This window comes from Xenopus laevis, chromosome 6S (assembly GCF_017654675.1).
Source record: "Xenopus laevis strain J_2021 chromosome 6S, Xenopus_laevis_v10.1, whole genome shotgun sequence".
Taxonomy (NCBI): Eukaryota; Metazoa; Chordata; class Amphibia; order Anura; family Pipidae; genus Xenopus; species Xenopus laevis.
In genome coordinates this window covers 136,270,330-136,289,646 of record NC_054382.1, presented here as the reverse complement: position 1 = coordinate 136,289,646, position 19,317 = coordinate 136,270,330, and the positions used below count along the sequence as shown (strand labels likewise).

Genomic DNA, 19,317 nt, shown 5'->3' with positions numbered 1-19,317 from the left:
TCAAGTTTGCGGTAACTAAAGGGATGAAGAGTAATCGTAGTCAGAGTTCAGGCAGTAGTTCAGAAGGCAGGCGGCAAGGATCAAAGTCAGAAGGTTCAGGCAGGGTCAAAAGTCCAGAAAAATACTAATAATCAATTTAAGAACACCCAGGAACACAATCTAGCAACTCCTATAATCGGGCATTGAACCCGTGACCTTGGCATCTTCTTATTTAAATGTTTTTGCGCCAGGCGCGTGATGTCATTGTGCCGCCGTCTTGGACGTGACAGTGCTGGAGATGGGAACGCCATCGGACACGCCAGAGGTTGTGGTTTCCTTGGAAACTATTTGTAGAATTCCAGTACCAGTCAAGGAGAATGGACATCAGTTGGTTTAATCCAAGAACACTCCTCGGGCCGAAACCCTTCCATTGGATCAGGAATTGAAGAGATTCTTGAATCCAAAATCTTCTCCACCTCGTATTCTTGTTGACCATCTACAGTGACCGAAGCAGGAGGGGTCTGCTCAGAAGAGAAGCGATTAGTGATTGTCGGTTTCACCAGAGACACATGGAACACATTAGGGATTCGCCTCTCAGGGAGAAGCCGACGTCTGACAGCCACACGATTAACAATCTCCACAATGGGGAATGGACCCACACATTTTGGACCCAACTTGGGGGAAGGAACTTTGAGATGAATGTTTCTCGTAAAAAGCCAAACTTTGTCCTCAACTTTATATAAAAGAGAAGTTTTCTGCTATCAGCATAAGATGGGATTCTGTGACTCAGTTCTCTTTGTTAAATGGGAAAAATCTGTGTTTCATTATTCTGTGTCAAACACACAAACCAAAGTGTCTTCATCTGTTTATATTTATATTTATTTATATGTCCAACATGAGAATCCACATAGGGAAAGGAGCAAAGGTTATTATACACTTACCATTTGTTGAAGCAGTTAGGGGCAACTCAGCAATCACATAAATTGACACTTGTTACCCTCTAGATTACAAATTTGTTTTATCACAGGGTGCTAGGGGATTGGGTGCTAGGGGAATGGGTGTCAGGGGAATGGGTGTCAGGGGAATGGGTGCTAGAGGATTGGGTGCTAGGGGAATGGGTGCTAGGGGAATGGGTGCTCGGGGAATGGGTGCTAGAGGATTGGGTGCTAGGGGAATGGGTGCTAGGGGAATGGGTGTCAGGGGAATGGGTGCTAGAGGATTGGGTGCTAGGGGAATGGGTGCTAGGGGAATGGGTGCTAGAGGATTGGGTGCTAGAGGATTGGGTGCTAGGGGAATGGGTGTCAGGGGAATGGGTGCTAGAAGATTGGGTGCTAGGGAAATGGGTGCTAGGGGAATGGGTGTCAGGGGAATGGGTGCTAGAGGATTGGGTGCTAGGGGAATGGGTGTCAGGGGAATGGGTGCTAGAGGATTGGGTGCTACGGGAATGGGTGCTAGGGAAATGGGTGTCAGGGGAATGGGTGCTAGGGGAATGGGTGCTAGAGGAATGGGTGCTAGGGGAATGGGTGTCAGGGGAATGGGTGCTAGAGGATTGGGTGCTAGGGGAATGGGTGCTAGGGGAATGGGTGTCAGGGGAATGGGTGCTAGGGGATTGGGTGCTAGGGGAATGTGTGCTAGAGGATTGGGTGCTAGGAGAATGGGTGCTAGGGGAATGGGTGCTAGAGGATTGGGTGCTAGGGGAATGGGTGTCAGGGGAATGGGTGCTAGGGGATTGGGTGCTAGGGGATTTTGGCACAGTGACCCACACAGGGATCCACGGCATTTCCAGCCTATTTGCCTCTTCTGGATAATTCCATAATATAGAATTGTGTATACGACTACAGGAGCCCCACAGAGTGACAATATTGGGGTGCCACTCACACTCCGTTTTCTCTCTCTCCCGTAGATCCTGGTGCTGCTCCTGGGAGGCCACTCGAGTGGGATTTGCCATAGTCCCAGGGTGACTCAAATGTCAACCCCAAAACAAAAATTTCCCTAATACACGAAAACCTAATTCTGAGCATCTCCCCCTTATACATTGAAAGTCATCAGTTGCAGCATTTGTGCGAGTCTTTGTTCCGTGTGAAACAACATTGTGAAGGTTTATCTTGTGCTACATCTGAGGTCTCCTTTATGATGGTAATTGACTTTCCACTTTATCTCCTTCTCTTTCATTCAGCTCTGCCCATTATGCCAAGCACAGAACACCGGCGCCAGGTCTAACCCAAGTGACCTCCTGCCCCAGGAAAAGCTTTTGTGTCATTCTCTGCACTGCTGGTTGCGACTCTTAGAGAAACGCGCGGTGGAATTTGTACTGCTAATGGAATGGAAATGAGTTGGTGCCCAGGAGTCTTGGCAGCAGCATTCAGAGCCCCCCGCAAGATGTAGCGCCCCCTGGCTGTAAATTAGTGGCCTGCACCCCGGAATCCACCACTGGCTACAGGTTTTACTGGAAAGAAAAGTCACAGACTTGTGCCTGACATTAACCTCTGAATGACTAAATCGGACACCAGAGCACAACGATCCCAACTGCAAATCAACCCCTTCTCTTGTTAGATTGTTAGCTCTATTGGGCAGGTTACTGGTTGCTCTATATGGAAATATTTATGAAATATTCTGTTGAAATTAAACTTTATTTCTCTAATAGAGGGAATCGGTGGCACCAGATCTCCAGCCAAGTGTCCGACAACTGGGACCTTTAATATTCATTGTCTTCCCATTGACTCCCAGCAGGGGGCGATATTCCCAGCACTTATTATGGCATTTTCTTGAGCGACTCCCTCAGTTGTTATGAAAGTCTCATTATTGTCTTCATCATCGTCACCCACGACTGCACCTCAAATGTCGCCTTCTCCGTCACCCTCTTTTTAGCTTCATCTGTTTGTGATGCGGCTCATGTTAAAGGTTTTGGGGTCCCTGCTGAGTGCCCCAGGGCAGTAATATAAGGATAATATAATATGTGTGTCTGGTTCAGCAACATAAAGTGAGTTCATCTGTTTCCCTTTTATCTCTAGTTATAACTATAACTTTGTATCATCCTTAATCCACTTGTTTAACAAGCTCCTCCCCCATGAACCCCAAAACTTCCCCCATTCAGTTTTTCATCCCTAGAAAATATTTCTTTCCACCAGCCAAACCCCAATATAATAATATATAACATTCTCACTAATCACTGAAACTAGAGCTACTCATTAGACATGAAGCAGTTCTGCTGGGCTGAACCCAAACTTACCCAAGAAACATGTCCCCCAATAAACGTTTCCCCCAATAAACATTTACCTCAATAAACATTTCTACAGTAAACATTCCCCCAATAACATTTCTCCCAATAAACATTTCCCCCAATAAACATTTCCCCAAAAAAATCCCCCAATAAACATTTCCCCAATAAAAATTCCCCCCAATAAACATTTCCGCAATAACCATTTCCCCAATAACATTTATCTCAATAAACATTTCCCCAATAAACATTTCCTCAATAAACATTTCCTCAATAAACATTTCCCCAATAACATTTATCTCAATAAACATTGCCCCCAATAAAAATTCCCCCCAATAAACATTTCCCCAATAAACATTTACCTCAATAAACATTTCTACAGTAAACATTCCCCCCAATAAATGTTTCCCCCAATAACATTTCTCCCAATAAACATTTCCCCCAATAAATATTTCCCCAAAAAAATCCCCCCAATAAACATTTCCCCAATAACATTTATCTCAATAAACATTTCCCCAATAACATTTATCTCAATAAACATTTCCCCAATAAACATTTCCTCAATAAACATTTCCTCAATAAACATTTCCCCAATAACATTTATCTCAATAAACATTTCCCCAATAAACATTCCCCAATAAACATTTCCCCAATAACATTTATCTCAATAAACATTTCCCCAATAAACATTCCCCAATAAACATTTCCCAAATAACATTTATCTCAATAAACATTTCCCCAATAAAAATTTCCCCAATAAACATTTCCCCAATAAACATTTCCGGAGTTTAGGAAAAAGTCAGCAAGCACTCCGGAAGCCTCTTGTAGTAAGTAAAAATTATCGCTTTATTTCAAATACATTAAAACCATTGCATCCTGACGCGTTTCGTATCTAAGCGATACGTAGTCATAGGCATAACTTTACAGAAACTTCTAACGGCTTTTTAAAGGAGTTTTGAGGAAATGACATCATCATACGCTGGTAATCCGATCAAAGCCGGTGTTTAACATTCATTGGAAACTCCTGATATTAACTATTTCGAAGCTGTAGTGCAACTTAAAATGCAGTTTTTAAACAAATAATCTTAAAACCTTTATACTATAAGGAAAAAATGTTGTTGAAAAAAAGCTCATCAGAAAAATAAAATAGAACCTAAGAGAAATAATCATAATGATATAATGATATAGTATAGTAATCAGCTCTGTTGAAAAACAGTAGTGCACAGGTGCATACTAGAGACTCCACATCGTAATCTTTATTTATGTGATTGACCTGGGGTTTTTACACCCAGGTCACTGTTGTTACCGGGTGAGATATTTCCTATTACTCATCCAGCGAATATATCAATTAGCAATTTCCCCAATAAACATTTCCCCAATAAACATTTCCCCAATAAAAATCCCCCCCAAAAATTTTTCCCAAGTAAACATTTCCCCAAGTAAACATTTCCCCAAGTAAACATTTCTCCAATAAACATTCCCCCAAGTAAACATTTCCCCAAGTAAACATTTCCCCAATAAACCTTTCTCCAATAAACATTTCCCAATAAACCTTTCTCCAATAAACATTCTCCAATAAACATTCTCCAATAAACATTCCTCCAATAAACATTTCCCCAATAAGCATTTCCCAATAAACATTTCCCAATAAACATTTCTCCAATAAACATTTCCCAATACACTTTTCCCAATAAACATTTCCCAGTAAACATTTCTCCAATAAACATTTCCCAATAAACATTTCTCCAATAAACATTTCTCCAATAAACATTTCTCAATAAACATTTCCCCAATAAACATTTCCAAATAAACAATTCCCCAATAAACATTTCTCCAATAAACATTTCCCAATACACTTTTCCCAATAAACATTTCCCAGTAAACATTTCTCCAATAAACAGTTCCCAATAAACATTTCCCCAATAAACATTTCTCAATAAACATTTCCCAATAAACATTTCCCCAATAAACATTTCCGCACTAAAGTCGCTTCCTCTCACTACTGACACATTTATTTACTATTCCCACTTTGCCTGCGCGGCTCCCTAATGTGCCAAGTCTGTGTCTCCCAGTGCATGTTGGGTAATGTAGTTTTTGTGTAACAATTTGCCACGTGTAATGTAAGACTACAATACCCAGCATGCACTGGGACTGACTTGTGTAGAAGTCGGGAGTTCCCACATTTTGGCCTCTGTACCCCAGTCTCCCGTCTCCCATTTTCCAGTGAGTTTCCTCAATTTCAGACAGTTTTGGGGCAGAAATCTGCTGGTCAGCACCAGGTCTAGAGGTTGAGCTGTTGTACCAATGTTTATTGCAATTGTATATTAAGGAGGCCATAGACGTAACAATTACGATCGTTGTTGGAAAAGATGTTGGTTTCATTACACACGTGTAGAGCTGAATGGTCAGATATAGAGACAATACAATTCTACCTGGATCTGATGATTCAGCACTAACAATGGCTCATATTTGGGTCCCTTCAAAGGCTCCCGATTAAAATTTGCCGTCCAGCCCGATCAATATCCAAGTCTTCTGCCGATACCGGTCGGCTCTTTCCCATCACCATACACACACCGAATATCGGACGAAAATGAATTTTGTACAATATTATGTGTGCGTCTGTGGCCCCCTGGTGACACCTGGAATCACATCATCATTGGGTGACACATAAATCAGGGCACATATTGGCCTAGTGTTGGGCGACTGTTAGTGACTCTTGGCTACTGTTCGGCTGCTTTTGTAGGTGACTGTGTGGCCAGGGCTGGATTTGGATGGGGGGAGCCCCTTCACCTCACAGTCCCCCAGTGTTCCTCATCTCACCCCTAATAATGTCACACCCCAGGCCTGGGCTTCTCCACAAATATAAACCTGATTTTGGCTCTTTTTCAAAATTTGACCTGACAAACCTGGTGTTAGAGCTCGGGGGAGGGGCAAGATTGGGAGGAGGGGTTACAAACAGGAGGAGGGGTTACATACAGGAGGAGGGGTTACATACAAGGGGCGGGGTTACAGACAAGGGGGAGGGGTTAGAGTGAAACTTGCTCCCTTCTCCCTGTAGGTCTCAGCGCATATTTAGGACCGTGGCTTGTGGGCGGGACTTGTAGAATCACAAAAACCAATCAGAGACTAGAGAAAGTTTATTTGTGGTTCATAACGTTGTTACCTCCCCCTGTGACTCACTCACTCTCCCCTCACGTTATGGGGTTGCTTAAATTGAAGTCGCTACTGAACCTGCAGCACATGGACCCTCTGGGCCCCCGTAACTGACTGTAAGACACGCCCCCTGATAAACTTCCTCACCCGCACGGAAAGGCTTTGGTTACTGGAGGAACCACAGGACCCGCCTCCCACTAACCGCGAATCCTACTGTGACTGACAGCTGCCTCCGCCAATGGCTACTTGAATAAATCACTTTACAATGACAGGCGTCTGACACAGGAACATTGCCTCGGACCCTGCTCGTGACATTGGCACCGATTCAGCCCTGTGAGTTCGGATGTAGCCTATTATTTGCCTTCTTTCCGTATAACGAGGTCCGCATACGACTGAGGCTGGAAAGGGGCGTCTCCTTTTCACCGGAACTACATTTCCCACACTGCCTCGCGCAGTGACGTCATTGACACGTTGTGCCGGAAGCGGAGCCGGTAGGAGACAAAGTTGCAGGTGAGAGAAAATGTCTCGTTGTTCCCCCCTCACCCATTCACTCACTCACTCACACTTACCTGTCCTCCCCTCACTCACACTTACCTGTCCTCCCCTCACTCACACTTACCTGTCCTCCCCTCACTCACACTTACCTGTCCTCCCCTCACACACACTTACCTGTCCTCCCCTCACTCGCACTTACCTGTCCTCCCCTCACTCGCACTTACCTGTCCTCCCCTCACACACACTTACCTGTCCTCCCCTCACTCACACTTACCTGTCCTCCCCTCACTCGCACTTACCTGTCCTCCCCTCACTCGCACTTACCTGTCCTCCCCTCACTCGCACTTACCTGTCCTCCCCTCACTCGCACTTACCTGTCCTCCCCTCACTCGCACTTACCTGTCCTCCCCTCACTCGCACTTACCTGTCCTCCCCTCACTCGCACTTACCTGTCCTCCCCTCACTCGCACTTACCTGTCCTCCCCTCACTCGCACTTAGCTGGTAAGTGCGAGTGAGGGGAGGAGAGGTAAGTGTGGGTGAGGGGACAGGTAAGTGCGAGTGAGGGGAGGACAGGTAAGTGCGAGTGAGGGGAGGACAGGTAAGTGCGAGTGAGGGGACAGGTAAGTCCTCCCCTCAGTCCTTCAGTGAGTGAAATTGAGCAGGAGTCACTGAGTGAAATATTCACTGGGAGACTGTGTGTCAGTAACATGAGGGCAGTGTGAGGGGCAGTCGCAGGAGTGTGCAGTGCATTGTGGGTAAGTAATGGCGGGTTCCATCTTTCTGTAGGTCACAGAGTCTCTATGGAGGGAAAGCGCATCCTGGTAACTGGGGGCTCAGGCCTGGTGGGCAAAGCCATAGAGAAGGTGGTGGCAGATGGAGAGGGGCGACCAGACGAGCAGTGGATTTTCATTAGCTCCAAAGATGCCGACTTGACGTGAGTATTGTCCTCCTACTTGTCATCTAAATGTGCACACAAGAGCTTGCACTCACTCATCTTATTCACTAGCAGCTCCTCATCCATCAGTGTAGCACTTCAGCTTTAGATTGGGGGTGAGTGCTTATTTGTGCCCTGGGTACCCCTGGAACTATAGCAGGGTGACACCCCAATGTTTCTATATATCTGTAACCTTGTTATGAGCTAAGGGGGCCCAGTCTGAAGGTCAGTTAGGGGGAGATTTGGGGTGAGTGCTTATTTGTACCCTGTGTACCCCTGGAACTATAGCAAGGTGACACCCCAATGTTTCTATATATCTGTAACCTTGTTATGAGCTAAGTGGGCCCAGCCTGAAGGTCAGTTAGGGGGAGATTTGGGGTGAGTGCTTTTTTGTACCCTGGGTACCCCTGGAACTATAGCAGGGTGACACCCCAATATTTCTATATATCTGTAACCTTGTTATGAGCTAAGGGGGCCCAGCCTAAAGGTCATTTAGGGGGAGATTTGGGGTGAGTGTTTATTTGTACCCTGGGTACCCCTGGAACTATAGCAGGGTGACACCCCAATATTTCTATATATCTGTAACCTTGTTATGAGCTAAGGGTGCCCAGTCTGAAGGTCAGTTAGGGGGAGATTTGGGGTGAGTGCTTATTTGTACCCTGGGTACCCCTGGAACTATAGCAGGGTGACACCCCAATATTTCTATATATCTGTAACCTTGTTATGAGCTAAGGGGGCCCAGCCTGAAGGTCAGTTAGGGGGAGATTTGGGGTGAGTGCTTATTTGTACCCTGGGTACCCCTGGAACTATAGCAGGGTGACACCCCAATGTTTCTATATATCTGTAATCTTGTTATGAGCTAAGGGGGCCCAGTCTGAAGGTCAGTTAGGGGGAGATTTGGGGTGATTTGCAGATAGAATACTGGGGATATTGGGGCACCCTTTTTCATAGCCCTAAATCTTCTTTGATTGTTGTGTGTGTATGAGATCAGTTTGAGAGATAAAAGTTGGGTGCAGTCTCATCCCCCACTAACAGTATCGTCCCTACAGGAATGCGGCCGACACCAAATGTCTGTTTGAGAAGCACAAACCCACTCATGTTATTCACTTGGCGGCTATGGTGGGGGGGCTGTTCCGGAACATGAAGTACAACCTGGATTTCCTGGTGAGAAGTGCTGGGGGGCATTTACACAAGTGAGAGCAGATATTGGGGCTGGTGGATCTGTAGTTATTTGTGTAACCCTTTTGACACCTGTTTGTTGGTGTTACACTCCACGCGTGGCGCTTACCTGATGACATGGGACAAACCTGAGCCACTCTGCAGTGGTATGGGGAGAGACTGGGTACCTGGTACTTACTAGTGCAGTGCCTCCACCTAGTGGGATCCAGGAATGCACCTACGGGTGGCACCACTAGGAATACAGTAATAACACACACCTTATTGGTTATCTTAAATAAGTGTTTAAAATAAATGGGCACCTAATAGACGCAGAATTCCTAACCGGTGGCAATACTAACAAACTAACTTGCTCGGGCAAAGCTGTCTAGCGAACTATGGAAAATCAAAGTCCTTTATTGTCCTTTAATAAACAGTCTCTGTATCTTCAGCGCCTCATTTGGGTACTGTCCCTTTAACCAGGATACACACAAATCCTCCTCGGATACATTAGAGTCTCTTCAGGTGAATCCAGCACAGTCAGACATACAGTGAGACTAGCAGCCCCTTTGGATGCTCAGATAGGAATCTCCTGCTGGTTGTTCCTCCAGTCTGGATTCCTCTCACACTCTCTGTCTCTCCAGGCACAGTATGTGGCTTCCCTGTGCCAGTCTGATCCAAATGAATGTGGTGCAGCCTCTCAGCTCTCTGGTCCCACCAGCAGCTCTCTTGCTTCCTTCTCTGTCCACCATGCGACTCTCTATGCCAGGCTTTCTTCTTTTGCGAGTCTCTGTGACTTCCTCTTCCTGCCTGCCACTCACTAGCTGCTGTGTCACTTCCTGTTGCACTGAGATCACTGACTAGCTGGTTGCTAGGTAACAGCTTACAGCTCACACATACAGGCTCTGGCCTTGATCTCTGCTTACAGGGTTTTACACTAATTCCCTACATTTGCTAGAGAATCCACAGACTTCCACTTGCCTTTATATAAACAGACTGTTAGGAATAAATTGATGGTGCGAGGGAACGAGTGCAGCTGTACAGACAGTGGGGCAGTAGCTCATGAAGGACTTTCCCCAAATTCCCTCCCAAACATCCAGGGGGCAGTTTCCTAATCCCTCTCCCCCAGTTTATTTATCACATAGAGGCACAAAAACAGATTCATGGAAACACCTCTCTCCCCCCAGAGAAACAACCTGCACATCAATGACAATGTCCTGCATTCTGCCTACGAAATGGGGGTCCAGAAGGTGGTGTCGTGCCTTTCTACCTGCATCTTCCCAGACAAGACCACCTATCCTATCGATGAGACCATGGTAAGTGCGGCCCACTCCTGTCACTTAACTATGGGGGGGTTGTGGATGCACACCTGAGGCCAATTTCAAAAAGTTTAAAGCCCTGTCTAAATGATTCAAGTAAATATACAAGTGCATTTAATTTTGAAACAGGGTTTTTTTGTTACAAAGTTATGATCATAATATTGATAAGCCACCATACCACGTCAAGGTAAAACCCCACATGGTGGTCCCTAACTTATTTATCTTTAGTCATAGTAAAAAAGGAATATTACCTCTCTGTATAGTAACAATTCTTAATATAAACATCTCCTGTGCTTTGTTTTCAAACTCTGTGCTAAATCCTCCCCCGCCAACTGCTGAGCGGCTTTTAAGAGGGAGAGACGGCCTAAACCAACGCCCATTTTAGAAAAGTAGGTCAGGTGTTGTAATTAAAAACAAAGTAGAGTGATATGTGCAGTTGCACAATAGTGTGTATACATGTGTAAGTGAAATGTGAAGGTGTGTGTGGTAGTGAAAAGTGTATGTGTATTTAGGGATGTGTATGAATGTAAACATAGAATAGAAGAGTGTAAAGGAGAACTAAATAAGTATGTGTGTACATAGAGAATTGTCTAATGGGACGTTGGTTTTTTCACGGCTAGATCCTCCCATGCCGCTGTCCTGTCACTTGCCCACATTCTCCTGTTTTGTTACATTCACTCCTGCCTTTCCTTCCAGATCCACAACGGCCCCCCCCACACCTCTAACTTTGGCTATTCCTATGCAAAGAGAATGATCGATGTGCAGAACAGGTGGAGTATTAACATTTAGGGCTAATAGAAATATCTGCCTCTATCTGTTAGTGGTGTAGGGCAAGGACCTACCTGTGCCATTGTTTTACAGGCAGCCACTAGCAGCTTCACAAATATCCCCTAATTAAAGGGCTTGTTTAGCTTTAATTTAACTGTTACTATAACGTAGAGAGGGATATTCTGAGACAATTTGCAATTGGTTTTCATTTTTTATTATTTGTGATTTTTGACTTATTTAGCTTTTTATTGAGCAGCTCTCCAGTTTGCAATGCCAGTCATCTGGTTGCTAGTTGCTAAATTCCCCTAGCAACCATGCGCTGATTTGACTAAAAGACTGGAATATAAATAGGAGAGGCCTGAATAGAAAGATGAGTAATAAAAACTAGCAATAACAATACGGATGTAGCCTTACAGAGCATTTGTTTTTTTTAGATAGGGTCAGTGACCCCCATTTGAAAGCTGAAAAGAGTCAGAAGAATGAGGCAAATCATTCAAAAACTATAAAAAATATAATATTGAAGACCATTTGAAAAGTTGCTTAGAACAGGCCATTCTATAACATACTAAGAGTTAACATAAAGGTGAATCACCCTTTAATGGGGCTGGTGAAGATTCAGTCTCCCAGCAGACGCCATTGTCTTTTATTCCCATGAATGTCTTGTCTCCAGAGCTTACTATGAACAGCACGGCTGTAAGTTCACCTCCGTCATTCCCACCAACGTCTTCGGCCCACACGATAATTTCAATATTGACGATGGGCATGTCCTGCCGGGGCTCATCCACAAAGTCTACTCGGCCAAGCGTGAGTTTTTGCACAACTTGCTCAGTATCAGACGCACAACCCACCATGAGAGATTTATAGTTGTACTTAGAATTCTACTCAATTCCAGGCTTGGAAACATTAAGTTGCACAGGGCTTTCTACTGCAGCCTCCCTGCACATTTGTATGGAGTCTGCATATTCTTGTGTGTGTAGGGGAAGAAGCAGTCGGGTCACAGCTCTGCATGGAGTATTATTGGCTTCACTGGGGCCCACTTGGATCATCTAAACCATTCCTGCCACTAAATAATGATTTTATATATATGATTTCTCTATATATACTGAGTGAACCACATCAATAGGTCACATTTATGTGCGTATTTGGGTTTAGTTATAGTGGGAGCTACCTTATATATGTCTTTGGTAAGAGCAATATGTTACTCATGTAGTACAACAGATAGTAGAAATGATGGGGATACACTGGATTCAGATGTAAGTACTGAGCAGCTCAGGTAGATCCATTCCTTGCTCAGTCAGACAGGGGTTTGTTCCACTCTAGGACTAACAATGGCTTCTTGTGGTTTCAGAGAATGGCACTGCTCTCTCTATCTGGGGCACGGGGCAACCACGGAGACAGTTCATCTATTCACTGGTAAGGGACAGGAGTATTGTATATCCAAGGGCAGAGCTGGGCTTAACCAAAAATAGAAATGTGCAATGTCTTCACCTCAGCTAGAGACTGCTGTACACAGATGGCCAGAGACAGTCTAACTCCTCACCAGTCTCACACAGAAATCTGTTTGTGTGTCTGTACCCAGGCCAACCCCATGTCTGCTGGTGCCCACACACAACACTGAGCAGAGCTTCTGACTCTGACTGTAGCTTTAAGGGTTGGGTTGGTTGCGCTTCAGCCCCTACATCTAACTGTGTGTGTTTCTATCCTAGGATCTTGCAAGGCTTTTCATTTGGGTGCTGAGGGAGTACAATGAGGTTGACCCCATTATTCTTTCTGGTAAGAAGTGCTACCTGTACCCCAGATACTTACCTGTTAGCTCTCTTTGTATGTTCACACTTAATGTTCTGGATAAGACAATTTCCTCTTCATGGGCCAAAGCTATTCCTATTTCATATAAACCATGGTATATTCTTTATAACATTGAAAATACACATATTGCTACTTTAAGTAAACTTAGGGGACTGTTCCTGCTGAATTGTGCTTAGTACAGGGAATACCTATGCTGCCATAGTTTTATGGGATCTCTCTGTACAGACTATGAGCAAATTTAGGGACTGTTCCTGCTGAATTGTGCTTAGTACAGGGAATACCTATGTGCCATAGTTTTATGGGATCTCTCTGTACAGACTATGATCAAACCTAGGGGACTGTTCCTGCTGAATTGTGCTTAGTACAGGGGACAGTTGTAGAATATGTGAGCATAGATTATTATGGGTGTAGTTTGGGGATGAAGGTGCTGCTATACCTGTATATGACATACCTGTCAGCCCATTGGCTTCTCAGAAGGAGTTGGAGCAGTAGAGGAAGGGAGGGCTATGGATAGAGACAAGCCTTAGAGATAATGGCAGCAAAGAAAAGCTGAAAGTGCAGATGAGCTAATAACACCTGGGTTTATATATATATATATATATTATAGGGGGAGCTAATAAGTGTGAAGCATAAGTCGGGGGTTATCATTGTACTGAAGCTCATTTGGGTTCATGTGCTGATCTGTGACTTGTTCTGTTCCAGTTGGAGAGGAGGATGAGGTGTCCATCAAGGAAGCAGCCGAGAGCATCGTAGCAGCCATGGAGTTTAAGGGAGAGCTGATTGTATCCTTGGGCTGAGTATTTATACGTCTAATAGATACACACATGCTCTGTGTCTGTACTCACACTCACTAATTCACACTCACTCACCAGCAGTGCCCATGCATGTTAGGGAATGAAGGGGTTAACCCACCCTACTAAGTGGCTACGGGAATTTAACCCTCACTTACCCAGGGACAAAGCTCTGAATCTGGACCCAAATGAAAGGGACAGGTGATAAGCCCTGCCCACTTACCCACAATCCAATAGGAGATTGAATTCACTTCCCCTGGGGGCAGTTCCTCCCTGAGCATGAGACAGAGAGGAGAGTACGAGCAAGAAGTACAGAGAATCAGAGCACTGGACCTGGCTAATTACTGGGCCCCTAATGGATTCACTTTCTCTCCAGGAGGATTTTCCTGCCTGACCATGGGGAAGAGAACAGCCCAGGGGTTTAGGGAAGAGGTTTGAATACTTGGGGGAGGTCCATTTCACAGGGAGTGGTTCCTGATTGACCATGGGGAAGAGAACAGCCCAGGGGTTTAGGGAAGAGGTTTGAGTACTTGGGGGAGGTCCATTTCACAGGGAGTGGTTCCTGATTGACCATGGGGAAGAGAACAGCCCAGGGGTTTAGGGAAGTGGTTTGAGTACTTGGGGGAGGTCCATTTCACAGGGAGTGGTTCCTGATTGACCATGGGGAAGAGAACAGCCCAGGGGTTTAGGGAAGTGGTTTGAGTACTTGGGGGAGGTCCATTTCACAGGGAGTGGTTCCTGATTGACCATGGGGAAGAGAACAGCCCAGGGGTTTAGGGAAGAGGTTTGAGTACTTGGGGGAGGTCCATTTCACAGGGAGTGGTTCCTGATTGACCATGGGGAAGAGAACACCTCACTGTTGGAAGTCTACTAGACTACAATATGTTTTACCCTTAACTGCCCCGACCTCAGTTCGACAGCACAAAGTCTGATGGGCAGTTCAAGAAGACTGCGAGTAACCACAAGCTCAGGAAATACCTGCCGGACTTTCAGTTCACCCCCTTCAATAAAGGTAAGAGAGGCGAGTGGTACAGCCCAGCAACATTGTGACCATAACCAGTACTAGTGATGTGTGTGTTACACCAGTGCGACACATTAAAGGGCCAGTACACACGTATACAGTCCTTCTTCCCACATGAACAACACAAACAGAACTTGTGCTGGAAATACTTTCTGCCTATTATTGTTTTTATAAATATGTGTATTTACTTAGTTATTATGTATATAAAACAGTAACAGAGCATTGTTTTGATTCCTGACTAATTACCCCCCCCCCCCCGTAATTAGATGAGTGTCACAAAAGATGACAAATTTCCTTCAGCCCTTTGTTACAATTATGACTGTTTTGCCTCACAGATAAGCAGGAGCCCATTATCTGTAGCAGCAGAGCTCTAATAAAGACTGCTAGTTACATACGTGTATATACACACACACACACTCATACACACACGCGTGTCCATAGAGAAAGGAGGTACATGTACTAATGCTGCTGTTTCTTCCATTTAGCGGTGCAGGAAACCTGTAACTGGTTTAACAGTAACTATGCCCAGGCCAGAAAGTGAAGAGATGGCAGTTTGCACAGACAAAGTGCTTGATGTTCGGGCCCCTGGCGAGGGAGAGCGGTGCCCGTGACCCCTGGGACTGGTGGTGGGAGATGAATTATTTGCATCTGTGAAGCAGCATCAGAAATTGTAGATCTGTCTTTCTGTCAGGAATCTTAGTGGAGGGTGATTGGTTAATGTATTTGCCCTTTATTGATCAGTACTGTACCTACAGTGGGGCCCCGCGGGTCTGGCTCCTGCACTGGCACATGAGCACATTTGTAAGATTTAGGGAGAATGGGGGTAAGTGTAACACATACAGGATGGGGCTGATTACAAATATCCTGCTCATGGTACCCGGGGGTGCAAGTGTGATATTAGACTGCTCCATTCTGTTCTACCAGTGCAGTCTGCAGCTTCCCATGATCCACCCATCAGACTGGTACATTATATATATATATTGTATCTATAGAAATAGTACAGTACATTATATATATTGTATCTATAGAAATAGTACAGTACATTATATATATATATATTGTATCTATAGAAATCCAGGCAATGTGTGTGCAGGTTGGTACCAATGTTCCTGATTAAAATGGTCTCATTTGGAAGTAAATCTTTTGTTTGTGTTTCTCTCTCAGGATTTGGAGCAGTTGCCCTTTGTCTGTATGGGCTACAGGTTTATTAGCCAGTGGCAGTTTCAGGGTCTCTACCTACTTGTGACTGTGCTGTGTTCCTCTACATGGCAACCAAATGGCAACTAATTCACCAAGCTCTGTGCCCAGGGGAGGGGGGCATGTGGGGCTGTGGGCTCCTCCTGGCTCATTCTGCACCCCCGGGGGTCACATTCACATCAATATTAACTGCTCCCTGTGTTCACATTGGATACTGACAGTCACATGCCCCTGCCCAGGATTTTTGCTTATTGCCCTACTAAAGCCTGGGAGCCCATGTGTTGCGCTTTATTTGTAGAATAGAAACATTTAGTGCAGCCAATGAGGATAAAGGGGAGGAGACATTCAAGCTCCATCTGTGGTTACAGCACAATTCATGTCCAACACTGACTGAGCACTTGTAGCTCCACCTGGTGTAACAACTATAGATGGAGCTTGTACTTGTGGCCCATATACACTGATGTACAGAAGCAGCTTTGTCACCCCAACATCTCTATTGTAGCCCCCCAGGCTTTTTCCCTTCCCACAATCACACGTGCCATTGCTTTGCTTCTCCAGTTGCAGGTGGGGGTTCATGGGGCAGAGCTGGGGGGCTGCAGGAGCCAGAAGGTGAGGGTCCTATGGGTGGGGGGCCAGTGTTGGGCTAGGGTCCCGGCAGTGCAAGAGAGTGAGGCTAGTGACCTGGAGAGCCCCAAAGCCATCACAAGCTCAGTAGCCTAGTGACTCTTAGTGACTCTCACTCTGTGTGGGGTTCCAGGGGGTCCCCAAGAATTACAGTATCAGAAGATAAAGTGACACCCCCACTGCAGCCATAGACCTGAGGCTAATCCAAAAAGTGCAAAAAAGCTACAGAATTTATATACAGGTTAGTACCAATATTCCCAGCATTCCCTGTGACCCACAGTATTACATGTACAGTAACTCCCAGCATTCCCTGTCACCCACAGTATTACATGTACAGTAACTCCCAGCATTCCCTGTGACCCTCAGTATTACATGTACAGTAACTCCCAGCATTCCCTGTGACCCTCAGTATTACATGTACAGTAACTCCCAGCATTCCCTGTCACCCTCAGTATTACATGTACAGTAACTCCCAGCATTCCCTGTGACCCTCAGTATTACATGTACAGTAACTCCCAGCATTCCCTGTGACCCTCAGTGTTACATGTACAGTAACTCCCAGCATTCCCTGTGACCCTCAGTATTACATGTACAGTAACTCCCAGCATTCCCTGTGACCCTCAGTATTACATGTACAGTAACTCCCAGCATTCCCTGTGACCCTCAGTATTACATAAGTAACTCCAGCATCCCTGTGACCCTCAGGTATTAACATATTACAGTAATTCCCAGTTCCTAAAGGAGATACTACCGTGTCTGTTTGTTAATGAGGATAATCCCCTCCCCGCGTACCCTTTCCATAGGAGGGATGACCAGGGGGAACAGTGTGAAGTTGCTCTGGGCCACAGAGGTCTGGGGGAGACACAGAAGGAATGGGAGTGGCTTCCCTGACATCATGAATAATGGGCCCTGGGAAATAATAGTCAGCCTTTGTGCTGTGTCTGATACTGACTCCAGTCCAACTTGGCATCCACTCCAGGCTTCTAGTAAGCCCTCAGCATACAATCCCACTATTAGCTGGCCCTGTTCCAGTACTGGGGCCACATTTCATTAGAACAACTGTAACAACTCCCAATTAGGTCCACAATGAGGGAGTTGCACATTCCTCAATCCTCCCATGGGCTTTGCTATAACATTTCTATGTGGCCCCTCATTGGCCCTGTCCCCTCCTCTAGCCATTCCTAGCCCTCATGTGTCTGTACATTATACAAGTGCTGCACTCTGCACATTTATTGCTCACCCCATCTCAGGGACACATGGAGGCCCAGTTGGCCACTAGTGGCCGCTGCTTTTATTTCATGCCTGGGAATATTCAAGAAAGACGCCATTTTCTTGGAAAGGTGAATTTTATTTCTTTTTTCACAAATGACAAAATGAAAAGTAAAAGTGAGAGAAAAGGAAAAAGAAGAGAAATGTCTGTGTCTAGTTGTTTGTAGTCATGAAACAGAAATAAAAAGTAACCCTTTCTATTTATTTCCTCTATTAGTTTCCTATTATTTCCTTGTTATTAATTTCCTATTTATTTCCTTGTTATTATACCAATATTATATTTAAAAAAAAGGGAACTGAATATATAGGGAGTATGTTGTTTAGGGCTTTAATTTAGGACTAGTATTTAGACTTTATTGTAAGGAATGTACATTAGGGGCTTTTATAGGGATGTTATTATAGGGATGTCTTTAGGACTTTATATTAGGTTTTATTTTCAAGGCACTTTATTTTGGGGAACAATTAAGGATAGCTATTTAGGGACTGTAATATAGGGCTTTTACTTTAAGAGGATTATTTAGGCCACTTTATTGAGGGATGTAAATTCATACGGGTCTTAAGGGACTTTTAATTATATAGGATGTTTTTAGGACTTTAATTTAAGCATTATTAAGAGGATTATTAAATAGAGATGCTTTTTAAGACATTATTTAAGAATGCATTTAGCCACTTTAATTATAGGGACATGTATTGTAGGGCTTATCTAGAGACTTTATTATAGGGGAAATGTAATTAGCACATATAATTTAAAGGGATCGCAATTAAGAAGGTCTTATTATAGGGATGTTTTTAGGACTTAAAAAAAATATTTAGGGGATGCATTATAGGGGGTTTTATTAGGACGTATTTAGGGATTTATTAGTGGACTGAATTTTAGGCGTAAATTTAGGGATATTATTTTAGGGTGAGATTTAGACCATTTATTAGGGATTTTTAGACTATTTAAGAGCTTTAGACGGTATGTATATAAGGACTCGTATTAGGAGACTTTATTTAGTGGAATGTATTCTCGACTTTTATTTAGTTGAAACTTTTATTAGGGATGTTTTTAAGACTTTATTGTAGGGCTGATTTTTTTGTCAGACTTATGAGGAATGACATTAAATAGGGTAGCATGTATTTAGACCTGATATTAGGGTCTTATTAAAATGATATTATAAGCTTATTAGGACATTTTTATAGCGAGTTTTACACTATATATTATAAGGGAATGCCATTAAAGAGGTTGATCTTTAGGGGAGTTTTAGACTTATCTGAAGGATTGCATTAGGCGATTTATTTAGGCGACCTTATTTTAAGGCTTTATTTAGTGATGATAAGAGTTATGTTTTTCTTTTAAAGGATTTTATTTAGGGATGTATATTAAGGACTTTATTTAGGGATGCATTATATGTGGGAAATAGGACCTTAGTATTTAGGGCCTTTATTTAGGACATATTAGGGACCCCTTAATATTTAAGGGAAGTTTTTAAGAGACTTTATTAAAGCATGTATTTAGAGGCCGGTATTTAGGGGATTTTTATAGACTATTAGGCAATGTATTTAGGAGGATTTACTACCACTTTATTAGGGAACTTTATTAAGGGAT

At 44.1% G+C, this 19,317-nt stretch overlaps 1 protein-coding gene across 10 annotated transcripts in view; it reads left to right on the top strand.

Moving 5' to 3' along the window:
• The first annotated feature begins 6,381 nt into the window (after positions 1 to 6,381).
• The window catches only part of gfus.L (GDP-L-fucose synthase L homeolog), an 88,262-nt gene continuing 75,326 nt past the window's right edge, over positions 6,382 to 19,317 (top strand). For 2 of the 10 annotated variants that reach the window (XR_005962340.1, XM_041568248.1), the window contains exons 1-10: positions 6,382 to 6,859; positions 7,632 to 7,779; positions 8,829 to 8,943; positions 10,122 to 10,250; positions 10,950 to 11,023; positions 11,692 to 11,825; positions 12,370 to 12,434; positions 12,728 to 12,794; positions 13,530 to 13,609; positions 14,531 to 14,630. Coding sequence is in view for 8 of the 10 variants with exons in the window: in XM_041568248.1 (XP_041424182.1) it covers positions 7,646 to 7,779; positions 8,829 to 8,943; positions 10,122 to 10,250; positions 10,950 to 11,023; positions 11,692 to 11,825; positions 12,370 to 12,434; positions 12,728 to 12,794; positions 13,530 to 13,609; positions 14,531 to 14,630 (898 nt within the window). In the remaining 2 variants the exon portion in view is untranslated. Of the gene's footprint in view, positions 6,860 to 7,631; positions 7,780 to 8,828; positions 8,944 to 10,121; positions 10,251 to 10,949; positions 11,024 to 11,691; positions 11,826 to 12,369; positions 12,435 to 12,727; positions 12,795 to 13,529; positions 13,610 to 14,530; positions 14,631 to 15,124; positions 15,779 to 15,803; positions 16,673 to 19,317 lie in introns of those variants that run through there. The other 8 variants (XM_041568252.1, XM_041568251.1, XR_005962341.1 and 5 more) reach the window with 7 other exon arrangements.